We start from the raw sequence: 12,282 nt of genomic DNA, 5'->3' as shown, positions 1-12,282 counted from the left end.
TATTTGTGATCAACTAGGTACATAAGGGTGATGGCATAATTAGTGGTTACGTTACGTTCAAATTCAAACAACTATGGTATTTGTTCCCGTGAGAGAACTTTATAAAGAAGTACAGGGAACAGAGGACATTTCTTTTTAAAGCAGTCATTGTGTGTGTGTGTGTATGTGTGTGTGTACGTTTACAGTATATGCCGCTCTTTCTATTTCTCCTGAGCGCTTGACTGTGCACACTTCCCTCAGAGTGACTGTGATACTGCCGTAATAACCTATGGTCAGTTAGGGAGTATTAAATATCCTCTTCATAAAATCCCATTATTTCAGGTTGGATTTCTTTAACCGTCATGTCTTTGGCATCGCTACTAAACCGATCAGTCTGCCCCTCCCTCCCTCCCCTTGTCCTGGCCCCGGATTTAATCTCTCCCTGTCCTGGCCCCGGATTTAACAGCAATGATCATAGGAGACCCCTCCTCTCCTCTTGTCTGAAGCTGAACCACTCTCTTATCAGTTCCTGAGGGCCCCGGGGCCTCTAATCACAATCCTCACATCACTGACCACTTGCACACAGCTCAATGACAACCCTTCTCCCCCCCTCACATTGCAGCGGAGTTTGGGTGTCTACACACACACACGTAACCAATTCAACTGAATGATGAGAACTGATCTACAATGTTGCAATCAAAAGCTGCATGTTATGCAAAAAAACACATTCTTCAGTATTATTCATGTGCAGCACGACACGTTTTAGGAGGATTGTTGTCTTTCGGCCAATTGGGGGAGAGAGAGAGAGCAGTAAGAAGACAGGAAGTGCTGTGTGACTCGGTGTCGGGCCTGACAGGAAGCAGTGTGTAGTTTGTGGCGTGGCGTCAGTTCACCATTCTCTCTGCGGATGGCATGGCCCAGAGCCTGATAACGCCACACACGGCAGGAGACAGACAGGGCTGTCCTTCACTGTCTGTCTACTCTCAAAAACTATTCCTGCCAAGCGGGAGGCCCACACTGGTCAGACGAGTTATAGGCTTGACTCACCTTGGCAGCCCTGCAGATTCCAGGTATTGAGTAGCTTGCTCGGCTGGCTGTGGCGCAGCACAGTAATGACAGCCAGCAGTAGCTCTACAATCACTGGAACTGGCTGAGGAATCGACACACCATTAGGCGCATGTCATTTTCTTGCTGCTTTAGACAGTACACCACCTCCTGGGCTTTACTGTAGTGTTAATACCTCTGGGCTTTACTGTAGTGTTAATACCTCTGGGCTTTACTGCAGTGTTAATACCTCTGGGCTTTACTGTAGTGTTAATACCTCTGGGCTTTACTGTAGTGTTAATACCTCTGGGCTTTACTGTAGTGTTAATACCTCTGGGCTTTACTGTAGTGTTAATACCTCTGGGCTTTACTAGTGTTAATACCTCTGGGCTTTACTGTAGTGTTAATACCTCTGGGCTTTACTGTAGTGTTAATACTGGGCTTTACTGTAGTGATAATACCTCTGGGCTTTACTGTAGTGATAATACCTCTGGGCTTTACTGTAGTGTTAATACCTCTGGGCTTTACTGTAGTGTTAATACCTCTGGGCTTTACTGCAGTGTTAATACCTCTGGGCTTTACTGTAGTGTTAATACCTCTGGGCTTTACTGTAGTGTTAATACCTCTGGGCTTTACTGTAGTGTTAATACCTCTGGGCTTTACTGTAGTGTTAATACCTCTGGGCTTTACTGTAGTGTTAATACCTCTGGGCTTTACTGTAGTGTTAATACCTCTGGGCTTTACTGTAGTGATAATACCTCTGGGCTTTACTGTAGTGTTAATACCTCTGGGATGTAGTGTTAATACCTCTGGGATGTAGTGTTAATAGCTCTGGGCTTTACTGTAGTGTTAATACCTCTGGGCTTTACTGTAGTGATAATACCTCTGGGCTTTACTGTAGTGTTAATACCTCTGGGATGTAGTGTTAATACCTCTGGGATGTAGTGTTAATAGCTCTGGGATGTAGTGTTAATACCTCTGGGATGCAGTGTTAATACCTCTGGGATGTAGTCATAATAGCTCTGGGATGTAGTGTTAATACCTCTGGGATGTAGTGTTAATACCTCTGGGATTTAGAGTTAATAGCTCTGGGATGTAGTTTTAATACCTCTGGGATGTAGTGTTAATACCTCTGGGATGTAGTGTTAATACCTCTGGGATCTGGGATGTAGTGTTTACCTCTGGGATGTACCTCTGGGATGTAGTGTTAATACCTCTGGGATGTAGTGTTAATACCTCTGGGATTTAGAGTTAATACCTCTGGGATGTAGTGTTAATACCTCTGGGATGTAGTGTTAATACCTCTGGGATTTAGAGTTAATACCTCTGGGATGTAGTGTTAATACCTCTGGGATGTAGTGTTAATACCTCTGGGATGTAGTGTTAATACCTCTGGGATTTGATAATACCTCTGGGATGTAGTGTTAATACCTCTGGGATGTAGTGTTAATACCTCTGGGATGTAGTGTTAATACCTCTGGGATGTAGTGTTAATACCTCTGGGATGTAGTGTTAATACCTCTGGGATGTAGTGATAATACCTCTGGGATGTAGAGTTAATAGCTCTGGGATGTAGTGTTAATACCTCTGGGATGTAGTTTTAATAGCTCTGTGTGTTGTCAATTTGCAGTGGCATGATGCATTATATTATAGCAGTGATGTAATAGTCACTGCTTACTCTTGCGACACAGGATTTGAACGGCACCCCCAGAAAGCAGTAATGATGAAGAGTTGGGCATGGGAATAGTAACCCCACTCGTAAAATCCTTGTGCTCATGAAACATCAACAAATAGAGGTGATGCTACTGATGTTGCTGTATAGTGGGGGTGCTGAGATAATGTGTTGGAGCTCTTTAGTAGAACAAGCCTGTCTGTATGTTTCTGGCTGACTGTCCCTCCCTCCCGGATCAATAGTGAGCTCTTAGGCGATCCACTGACTGTGCTCAGAGGGCTGTGCCTGCCTGCCTGTTTCTCAGCTCTGCCACAGAGAGAGAGAGAGAGAGAGAAAGAAAGAAAGAAAGAAAGAGAGAGACGGCTGCTATGGTGACGTCACCTCCCACGGGGAAGTGCACCGCCTCTCTCCTTATCCAAGCCTGGGCGCTCTGGGGTGTTGAGGAGGAGTCTTAACATCCTAATCTACTGTCTGACACACACACACGATTGTATACGCGTGCACATGCACACATATCCATGCATGCACACACATACATTGTTGTATGCCTGTGCACATGCACGTATGCACACACAAACTTTTATGAATCTGCACTCACACAAGGGGCCACAGAGTGGACTCACTTTTCCTAAAAACCCAAACCCATTTTCCCTCATGTCCTCCCTGAAGACATATTTTCCCCTGGGCAGATAGCCTTCCACCAGCAGAGTAATCTTATTAAGAAATGCTCTTGGATCCGAACAACCCCTCCCCCTCCATCCCCAGTGGGAACAGAGTAGAGTGATCGCTCTGAGACTTTTCATCCCAATCCGGGGGAGTCACATGACAAGCCATGACCTGAATCCTGCCCTTGTTGCCCCAGACGGAGGGCTAGGGGGGTGGAGGTAGAGGAGGGTGGAGCTCAGGAAGTTGGTGGCATCTTAATTGGGGAGGACGGGCTCGTGGTAACATGGGGGGGGGTGAAGGTAGAGGGGGTGGAGGTAGAGTGGGGGGAGGGTGGAGGTAGAGTGGGTTGGGGTGTAGGTAGGGGGGGTGGAGGTAGAGTGGGGAGTGGCTGTAGGGGGGATGGAGGTGGGGAGGGGGTGGAGGTAGAGGGGATGGAGGTAGGGGGGTAGCTACTACCTCCTCTACCTCTGGTGCCATCTGCCAGTGACTTTGCAAAAATGCAAATCGGCTACCCACAGTGCACAGCAGACGCGCAGCGCGCTCTATCGGAATAGCCTACAAAAATAGGTCAGATCCACCATGAGCCTAGTGTCTTGGGCAGCATGCTTTAATGCTTTGTGTAACGGGGGGTGGGGGAACTCTTCACAGAGAGAGACAGAGACAGAGAGACAGACACAGACAGAGAGAAAGAGAGAGAGAGAGAGAGAGAGAGTAGGGGTGGATAAAAGTGAAAAGGAGTCGGGGGAACATTTTAAATGAGTGCTGGCAGTGAAACAAAGGCTTCGCTTGACTTTGTCATTTACCAAGCACTCTGCCAGCCAGCCAGTGAGAGTGGCACAGTGCCTGCAGCTCTTCTCACTGCTCCAAACGGAACGCTGCTCTGTTCTGTCTCTCGTCCTGCCGAACAATCACACAGCAGTAACCATCCAACCAGCCACACACAAGCCCATCGGCAGACCCAGGTTTACTCTAACAACACCGTCCTCCACAACCCAAATCCCCAGCATTCTTCTCCCCTCCGCCGCCTAACTCTTCATCCATAACCAATTCTTTCTTATCGGATGCTAAGAAAAGATCAAAGACCCCCAGCTGGGGATGGGTGTGTTAATGAGAGTCAGACAGGCAAGCAGGAAGAGAGGCTGGCAGGCAAAGCAGAGGCAGGCAGAGCAGAGGCTGGCAGGCAGAGGCAGGCAGAGCAGAGGCAGAGAGGCAGGCAGGCAGAGAGGCAGGCAGGCAGAGAGGCAGGCAGGCAGAGAGGCATGCAGAGCCGAGGCAGGCAGAGCAGAGGCAGGCAGAGAGGCAGGCAGCTGATGCAACGTTGTGGCAAGGCTTGTGCAATCCAGGCAGCTGACTTATTTTTCTTGCAGGATGACTCTGATGAATTATGCATCCCCCTGGAGCAAAAAGCTTCCCTCTCGCCCCCCCCCCCCTTGCTTGCTGCAGTTCTGCTCTGTTCCACCCAGTCTCTGGATGAGCATTAGCATGTCATCTGAGCAGCTTCCATCTCTCTCCTCCTGCCCCTCACGTGAAGCTTGGTGTGGCACGAGGGATACAGTGACTGATGTACTCTGTGTGCTTGGTCAATGTCTTGCGTTGTGTGACTTGCTGAGTGAAAATGTTACAGGAGATCACACACATACATACAGTTGAAGTCGGAAGTTTACATACACTTAGGTTGGAGTCATTAAAACTCGTTTTTCAACCACTCCACAAATTTCTTGTTAATTTTTAGTTTTGGCAAGTCAGTTAGGACATCTACTTTGTGCATGACACAAGTAATTTTTCAACAATTGTTTACAGACAGCTGATTTCACTTAATTCACAATTCTAGTGGGTCAGAAGTTTACATACATGAAGTTGACTGTGCCTTTAAACAGCTTGGAAAATTCCAGAAAATGATGTCATGGCTTTAGAAGCTTCTCATAGGCTAATTGACATAATTTGAGTCAATTGGAGGTACACCTGTGGATGTATTTCAAGGCCTACCTTCAAACTCAGTTCCTCTTTGCTTGGTATCATGGGAAAAAATTTTTTGTAGACCTCCACAAGTCTGGTTCATTCTTGGGAGCAATTTGCAAACGCCTGAAGGTACCATGTTCATCTGCACAAACAATACTATGCAAGTATAAACACCATGGGACAACACAGCCATCATACCGCTCAGGGAGGAGACGCTTTCGGTCTCCTAGAGATTAACGCACCTTGGTGCGAAGAGTGCAAATCAATCCCAGAATAACAGCAAAGGACCTTGTGAAGATGCTGAATGAAACAGGTACAAAAGTATCTATATCCACAGTAAAACGAGTCAAATATCGACATAACCTGAAAGGCCACTCAGCAAGGAAGAAGCCACTGCTCCAAAACCGCCATAGAAAAAGCCAGACGACAGTTTGCAACTGCACATGGTGACAAAGATCATACTTTTTGGAGACATGTCCTCTGGTCTGATGAAACAAAAATAGAACTGTTTGGCCATAATGACCATAGTTATGTTTGGAGGAAAAAGGGGGAGGCTTGCAAGCCAAAGAACACCATCCCAATCAAGAAGCACGGGTGACATCATCATGTTATGGGGGTGCTTTGCTGCAGGAGGGACTGGTGCACTTCACAAAATAGATGGCATCATGAGGAAGGAAAATGATGTGGATATATTGAAGCAACATCTCAAGACCTCAGTCAGGAAGTTTAAGCTTGGTCGCAAATGGGTCTTCCAAATGGACAATGACACCAAGCATACTTCCAATGTTGTGGCAAAATGGCTTAAGGACAACAAAGTCAAGGTATTGGAGTGGCCATCACAAAGCCCTGACCTCAAATCTATATAACATGTGTGGGCAGAACTGAAAAAGCATGTGTGAGCAAGGAGGCCTACAAACCTGACTCAGTTACACCAGTTCTGTCAGGAGGAATGGGCCAAAATTCACTCAATTTATTGTGGGAAGCTTGATGAAGGCTTCCCGAAACATTTGAACCAAGTTAAACAATTTAAAGGCAATGCTACCAATTAATAATTGAGTGCATGTAAACTTCTGACCCACTGGGAATGTGATGAAAGAAATAAAAGCTGAAATAAATCAATCTCCCTCCTATTATTCTGACATTTCACATTCTTAAAATAAAGTGTTGATCCTAACTGTGGTGATCCTAGTTTTTACCAGGATTAAATGTCAGGAATTGTGAAAAACTGAGTTTAAATGTATTTGGCTAAGGTGTATGTAAACTTCCGACTTCAACTGTAAATAGTATGCATGCACACACACCTTTGGGCCTTACAATTACACACTGGTGCCAGTTGTGGTAAGTTGGCTTCATATCACACTCCTATTAGAAAGCAGACCGTCCACACCACAGTAAAACTGCAGTTACTGGGAAGGAAGCGCTTCCATTTTATTCTACCACTCTGTTTTTATATAGTCACATATCAGTTAACCCTGAGAGAAATGTGCTTGTATCTGACCCGGAATCCCGTTATCTGGTTTTAATGTCCATCCAGAACTCCCTTCCAGCCAATCAGAACTGAGTATTCAACAATGCTGTGGCATATTTATGCGATAAGGCCAGAGGGGTTGTAGTATATAGCCAATATACCACGGCAAAGGGCTGTTCTTACGCATGAGGCAACGCAGAGTGCCTGGACACAACCCTTAGCTGTGGTATATCGGCAATATACCACAAACCCTGAGGTGCCTTATTGCTATTATAAACTGGTTACCAACGGAATTAGAGCAGTAAAAATAAATGTGTCATAACCATGGTATACGGCTGTCTGCCAATCAGCATTCAGGGCTCGAACAACTTTAACCTATTGTTCAGTGACAAGTGTTAGATCAAGAAAAACCCGCCAAAAACAGGGCAAACCCTTTGATAATAGCAAACCTCCCAAGCATGAAGAAAACTACCCAAACTCCACAAATACAGCGCATGGTGCTGCATCAGTATCCGAACCACCCTCCCACCACTCTCAACCCCCTTTCCTGTCTCATTTCTTTGGATAGTTTTGGCCTCTTCAAGCCAGTGTGTGAAATCTGTTCAGTGGGCTGCTCATAATGTTTTATAATAATTATTTTAAAAAAAGAATACCACAAAATCAGTCAACTAGACCTTTATTACTCCTGTACGAGGGGAGAAACATCCCAAAACATCTTCCTGCGGCCATGCGCTGGGTGTGTACACACACACTGTAAAAACACTAAGCACATATGTGTGTGCATGTGTATGTAGGCACGTTTGTGTGTGTGTGTTAACCCCAATCTGGGTGCTGCTGACGAAGTAGAGTGGAGAGGAGAGTGGAGAGTGCCTACTACTACCCCAGCTGCAGCAGCCCGGGGCCCCGGCCCAAAATGCTGTAATTATGTTGGATTAGGTGGGGGCGGCTCTCCCTCTCCAGACCGGCTGCCAAACATTTTGTCCCAGATTACTGCCCTGCCACTAAGCAGCTGAACTCGGCCAGCGGCAGGCGGCTGCCCCGGGTGGAATTACACTGCCACGGACGGGGGGTGGCAGGGTCACAGGGCCCTTAGCCTCCGTGGGCACAGGGCAGATCTGGGGTAAGTCATATCAGGCAGTCATACCCAGAGTCCTCCCGCTGTACTAATGCCAGGGGTCACACAATGGTGGGTGAGATCTGGTATTACTCAAGCACTACATAGTGTGCCTACTTTGCCTAATGCATTTAGAAGTCATTAAGGGATCTTGATTGCTTTCTAATTGCTTTTTGACTGCCACATCCATTTTGTACGACTTTTCTCTGAGCGGATTGGTTTCCATACCACCTGCCATCTTCCTGTGTATCAGTGCGAAACGCAAGTGGAGTTAAAGACACAAAGTGGGAGATAGTTTGAAAACATTTTTATTCAAGCTGAACCAAAAAAAAGGTGTTTAACAACAATTACAGTTTTTCATTTTGCCTGAACAAGGCAATAGAACAGAATCATTGTACACCTTTTTAAATTAGCAGGTCAAGGGGTGTGTCAAACTACACATGAACACAGCATATACTCCTGTTCATCCTCCAGCATATAAACACCAAATGTATTTGGACAGTGAAACATAAAAAATAAACATTTATCTTGGATTTGAGATTAAATGTTTCATATGAGGTGATAAAAGGTGATATTTTGTACTGAGGGTAATTTCATACATATCCATGTAACCATTTAGAAATGAAGGCACTATATGTATCGAGTCGCCCCATTTGAAGAAGTCTTAAGTGAAAGGGGAGAATACCTCATCAGTTGTACAACTTAATGCATTCAACTGAAATGTGTCTTCCACATTTAACCCAACCCCTCTGAATCAGAGAGGTGCGGGAGGCTGCCATAATCGACATCCACATCTTCGGCCGCCGAGGGAACAGTAGGTTAACTGCCTTGCTCAGGGGCAGAACGACAGATTTTGACCTTGTCAGCTCGGGGATTCGATCCAGCATCCTTACGGTTACTGGGTTACTGACCCAACAATCTAACCACTAGGCTATCTGCTTCCCCTTTAATTCACTTAGTGTATTAAAGTAGTATTTGGTCCCATATTCCTTGCACACATCAAGCTTGTAACGACAAACTCCGTGGTTGTATTTGCAGTTTGTTATGTTTTGCCCAATAGTAACTGAATGGTGAATGGTGACTGGAGTAATTTTCTAAGTGAGTAGATGTTTCTGAACAGTTCTAAATTAATCCTGATAATGCCATATTTATTCATAATTCATTCAGGATTTTTAATAATGATGAGTGAGAAAGTTACAAAGGCTACAACAAAACATGCTAACATCTCACTATTACCAATAACAGGTTGTTGTTGTTTTTTTGGGGGGGGGGGGGGCCTTTGTGCCTCTAACTTTCTCACTCATCATTATTCACAATTCATTCACGATTATCCATTCATTATGGCATTCATCCACATTTATAATAAAAGTGACACAACACATTATTCACCATTCAGTTCCTATTGGGCAAAACATTATCTGAAACAACCGAAACAAACTGCAAATGCATCCAACAAGTTTGTAGTCACAAGCTTGATGTAGTCACTGTGTGCTAGGAATATGGGACAAAATACTAAACTTTTGACTACTTTAATACACTGTTAGTGAATTTGTCCGAATACTTATGCCTTCTTCAAATGGGGGTACTAGATACATAAACCGTAAAAACAGATATATATGAACATTTCCTCAAAAAAAAGGTGACATTTTGTACTGTCGCTCAAATCCAAAAATGCTGGAGTAAAGAGACATCTTAAATTGTATCTTCACTGTCCAAATACATATGGTGTTGACTGTAGTATCACACAACATATCAAGTACCTCAGTGGATGAAACTAATCTGTTTTAACAGATTCCATCCATTCACAGAGATAGATCATTACCCCCCCTCCTCCCATCTCTGTGAATGGATGGAATCTGTAGAACAGATCAGTTTCATGCGCTCCTCTCTGGGCTAACATGCTGTACACATAGAACCCCACCACACTATACTCCCAACTTCAGAAGCCGGCATCAGAGAGAGTGCTTCAGAACGTCAAACACCTTCAGGGCAGACTCGATACAGCCGTCGAAATTGGAATGCGTGAAGCCGTCGCCCCCACACACCAACAGAGGCTGGGACAGCAGTGTCATCTGCCCCGGGCAGTCGGCCACCGAGCTCCTCACCTAATTAGTCGAGAAAGAGAGGGGGGGGGGGGTAGAGAGTTAGGGGGGGTGGGGGAGCCTTCTGATTTTTGCGGTATTTCACGAGACTCTGGATAATTTTGAATTATTACCGATATTGAAATTCTCAGGAAAATACTAATCTCTACACTATTTGCCACATATCTATTCACACAGATATAGTATAATAAGAATTGAGAGAATTATTTGTTTGTACTACAATTATCCTATTACCCTTTTACAGGCTGAGTTACTGTCTTACTGGTGCTCTTCCATGCCGTCCCTAGGAAGGGTGCGTCACTTGAGTGGGTTGAGTCACTGACATGATCTTCCTGTCTGGGTTGGCGCCCCCCCCTTGGGTTGTGCCGTGGGGGAGATCTTTGTGGGCAATACTCGGCCTGGTCTCAGGATGGTAAGTTGGTGGTTGAAGATATCCCTCGAGTGGTGTGGGGTCTGTGCTTTGGCAAAGTGGGTGGGGTTATATCCTGCCTGTTTGGTCCTGTCCGGGGGGGGTCTCATTAGATGAGGCCACAGTGTCTCCTGACCCCTTCTGTCTCAGCATCCAGTATTTAATGTGTCGGGGGGCTAGGGTCAGTCTGTTATATCTGGAGTACTTCTCCTGTGTGAATTTAAGTATGCTCTCTCTAATTCTCTCTTTCTCTCTCCTTCGTCTCTTTCTCTCTCGGAGGACCTGAGCCCTAGGACCATGCCTCAGGACTACCTGGCATGATGACTCCTTGCTGTCCCCAGTTCACCTGGCCGTGCTGCTGCTCCAGTTTCAACTGTTCTGCCTGCGGCTATGGAACCCTGACCTGTTCACCGGACGTGCTACCTGTCCCAGACCTGCAGTTTTCAACTCTCTAGAGACAACAGGAGCGGTAGAGATACTCTGAATGATCAGCTATGAAAAGCCAACTGACATTTACTCCTGAGGTGCTGACTTGTTGCACCCTCAACAACTACTGTGATTATTGTTATTTGACCATGCTGGTCATTTATGAACATTTGAACATCTTCGCCATGTTCTGTTATAATCTCCACCCGGCATAGCCAGAAGAGGACTGGCCACCACTCATAGACTGCTTCCTCTCTAGGTTTCTTCCTAGGTTTTGGCCTTTCTAAGGAGTTTTTTCTAGCCACCGTGCTTCTACACCTGTATTGCTTGCTGTTTGGGGTTTTTAGGCTGGGCTTCTGTACAGCACTTTGAGATATCAGCTGATGTAAGAAGGGCTTTATAAATAAATCTGATTTGATCCTGAAATCCCCAGTCTTTTCTAACAGTCTGTGCTCAGGGTAGGTCTATACATGGTGGGATACAATGGAGGATGCTGGAGGGGAGGACAATTCATAATAATGTTTGGAACAGAGCGAATGGCACCAAATGCATGGAAAACATGCGGTTGATTTATTTGATACCATTCCACTAATTCCCCTCCAGTCATTACCATGCGCCCGTCCTCCCCAATTAAGGTACGACCAACCACCTGTGGTGGGATAGTACAGCTCAAGCCAGAAAAATGCACTGTCTTTGGCTAGACGAACAGATATGAAATCAGCCTCGCAGCCAACTGTCTTCCTCATGTTTCAAGCCTGAATGCCGAGAGTTCAGTGTGTTAATGATTTGGGAGTGTAAACACACAAGTCTGTGTACGTGTCATAGCAAGGGCCATTTTTAGAGGCTTCTGCTGGCCTGCACTGAGGTACACTGCCCCTCACCGCTAAGGGTAAGGAAATAGTATCCATTTCCTGCTGGGGCTTTTAATAGCCTACTACTGTGTGCTGATATCAACCCCCCCTCCCTCCCTCCCTCCCTCCCTCCCTCCCTCCCTCCCTCCCTCCCTCCCTCCCTCCCTCCCTCCCTCCCTCCCTCCCTCCCTCCCTCCCTCCCTCCTCCCCAAAAACTAAATATTGTGTTTGCCCATGCATTTCTGAATGGTAATCACCATGTAAATCAATTGATAAGCATTCTTGTTGAAATCTAGCAATGGACAAATTGTTTGGTTTACTCTAGTGGTAAGTTGATACAGCGGGCCTGAGCTCTGCTGTCTCCATATACAGTGTGAGGCTGATTTTCCAAGGCAAAGAGCATGGAGAGTGAAGGAGGAGGGTGCTTTTGGACATTAAGATAAAATGCCACAATATAAACACGTTTTATAACAAGGAAAGCATGAGATTCTAGCAGCTGAGAATATGGCTGTTTCATGGCCAGGTCGCAGTTGTAAATGAGAACTTGCCCTCAACTGGCCTACCTGGCTAAATAAAGGTGAAAGAAATAACT

At 45.6% G+C, this 12,282-nt stretch overlaps 1 protein-coding gene across 1 annotated transcript in view; it reads right to left on the bottom strand.

Annotated features, from left to right (window-relative positions):
• Positions 1-8,192: 8,192 nt before the first annotated feature.
• rnls (renalase, FAD-dependent amine oxidase) overlaps positions 8,193-12,282 on the bottom strand; it is a 48,086-nt gene continuing 43,996 nt past the window's right edge. Inside the window, exon 7 of the mRNA XM_064924250.1 lies at positions 8,193-10,007. Within this exon, the coding sequence (XP_064780322.1) occupies positions 9,855-10,007 (153 nt within the window). The 3' untranslated portion in view covers positions 8,193-9,854. The remainder of the gene's footprint in view (positions 10,008-12,282) is intronic.

This window comes from Oncorhynchus masou, chromosome 18, assembly GCF_036934945.1.
Source record: "Oncorhynchus masou masou isolate Uvic2021 chromosome 18, UVic_Omas_1.1, whole genome shotgun sequence".
Taxonomy (NCBI): domain Eukaryota; kingdom Metazoa; phylum Chordata; class Actinopteri; order Salmoniformes; family Salmonidae; genus Oncorhynchus; species Oncorhynchus masou.
The sequence above is the reverse complement of the archived record's forward strand: the minus strand, read 5'-3'. Positions and strand labels throughout refer to the sequence as shown.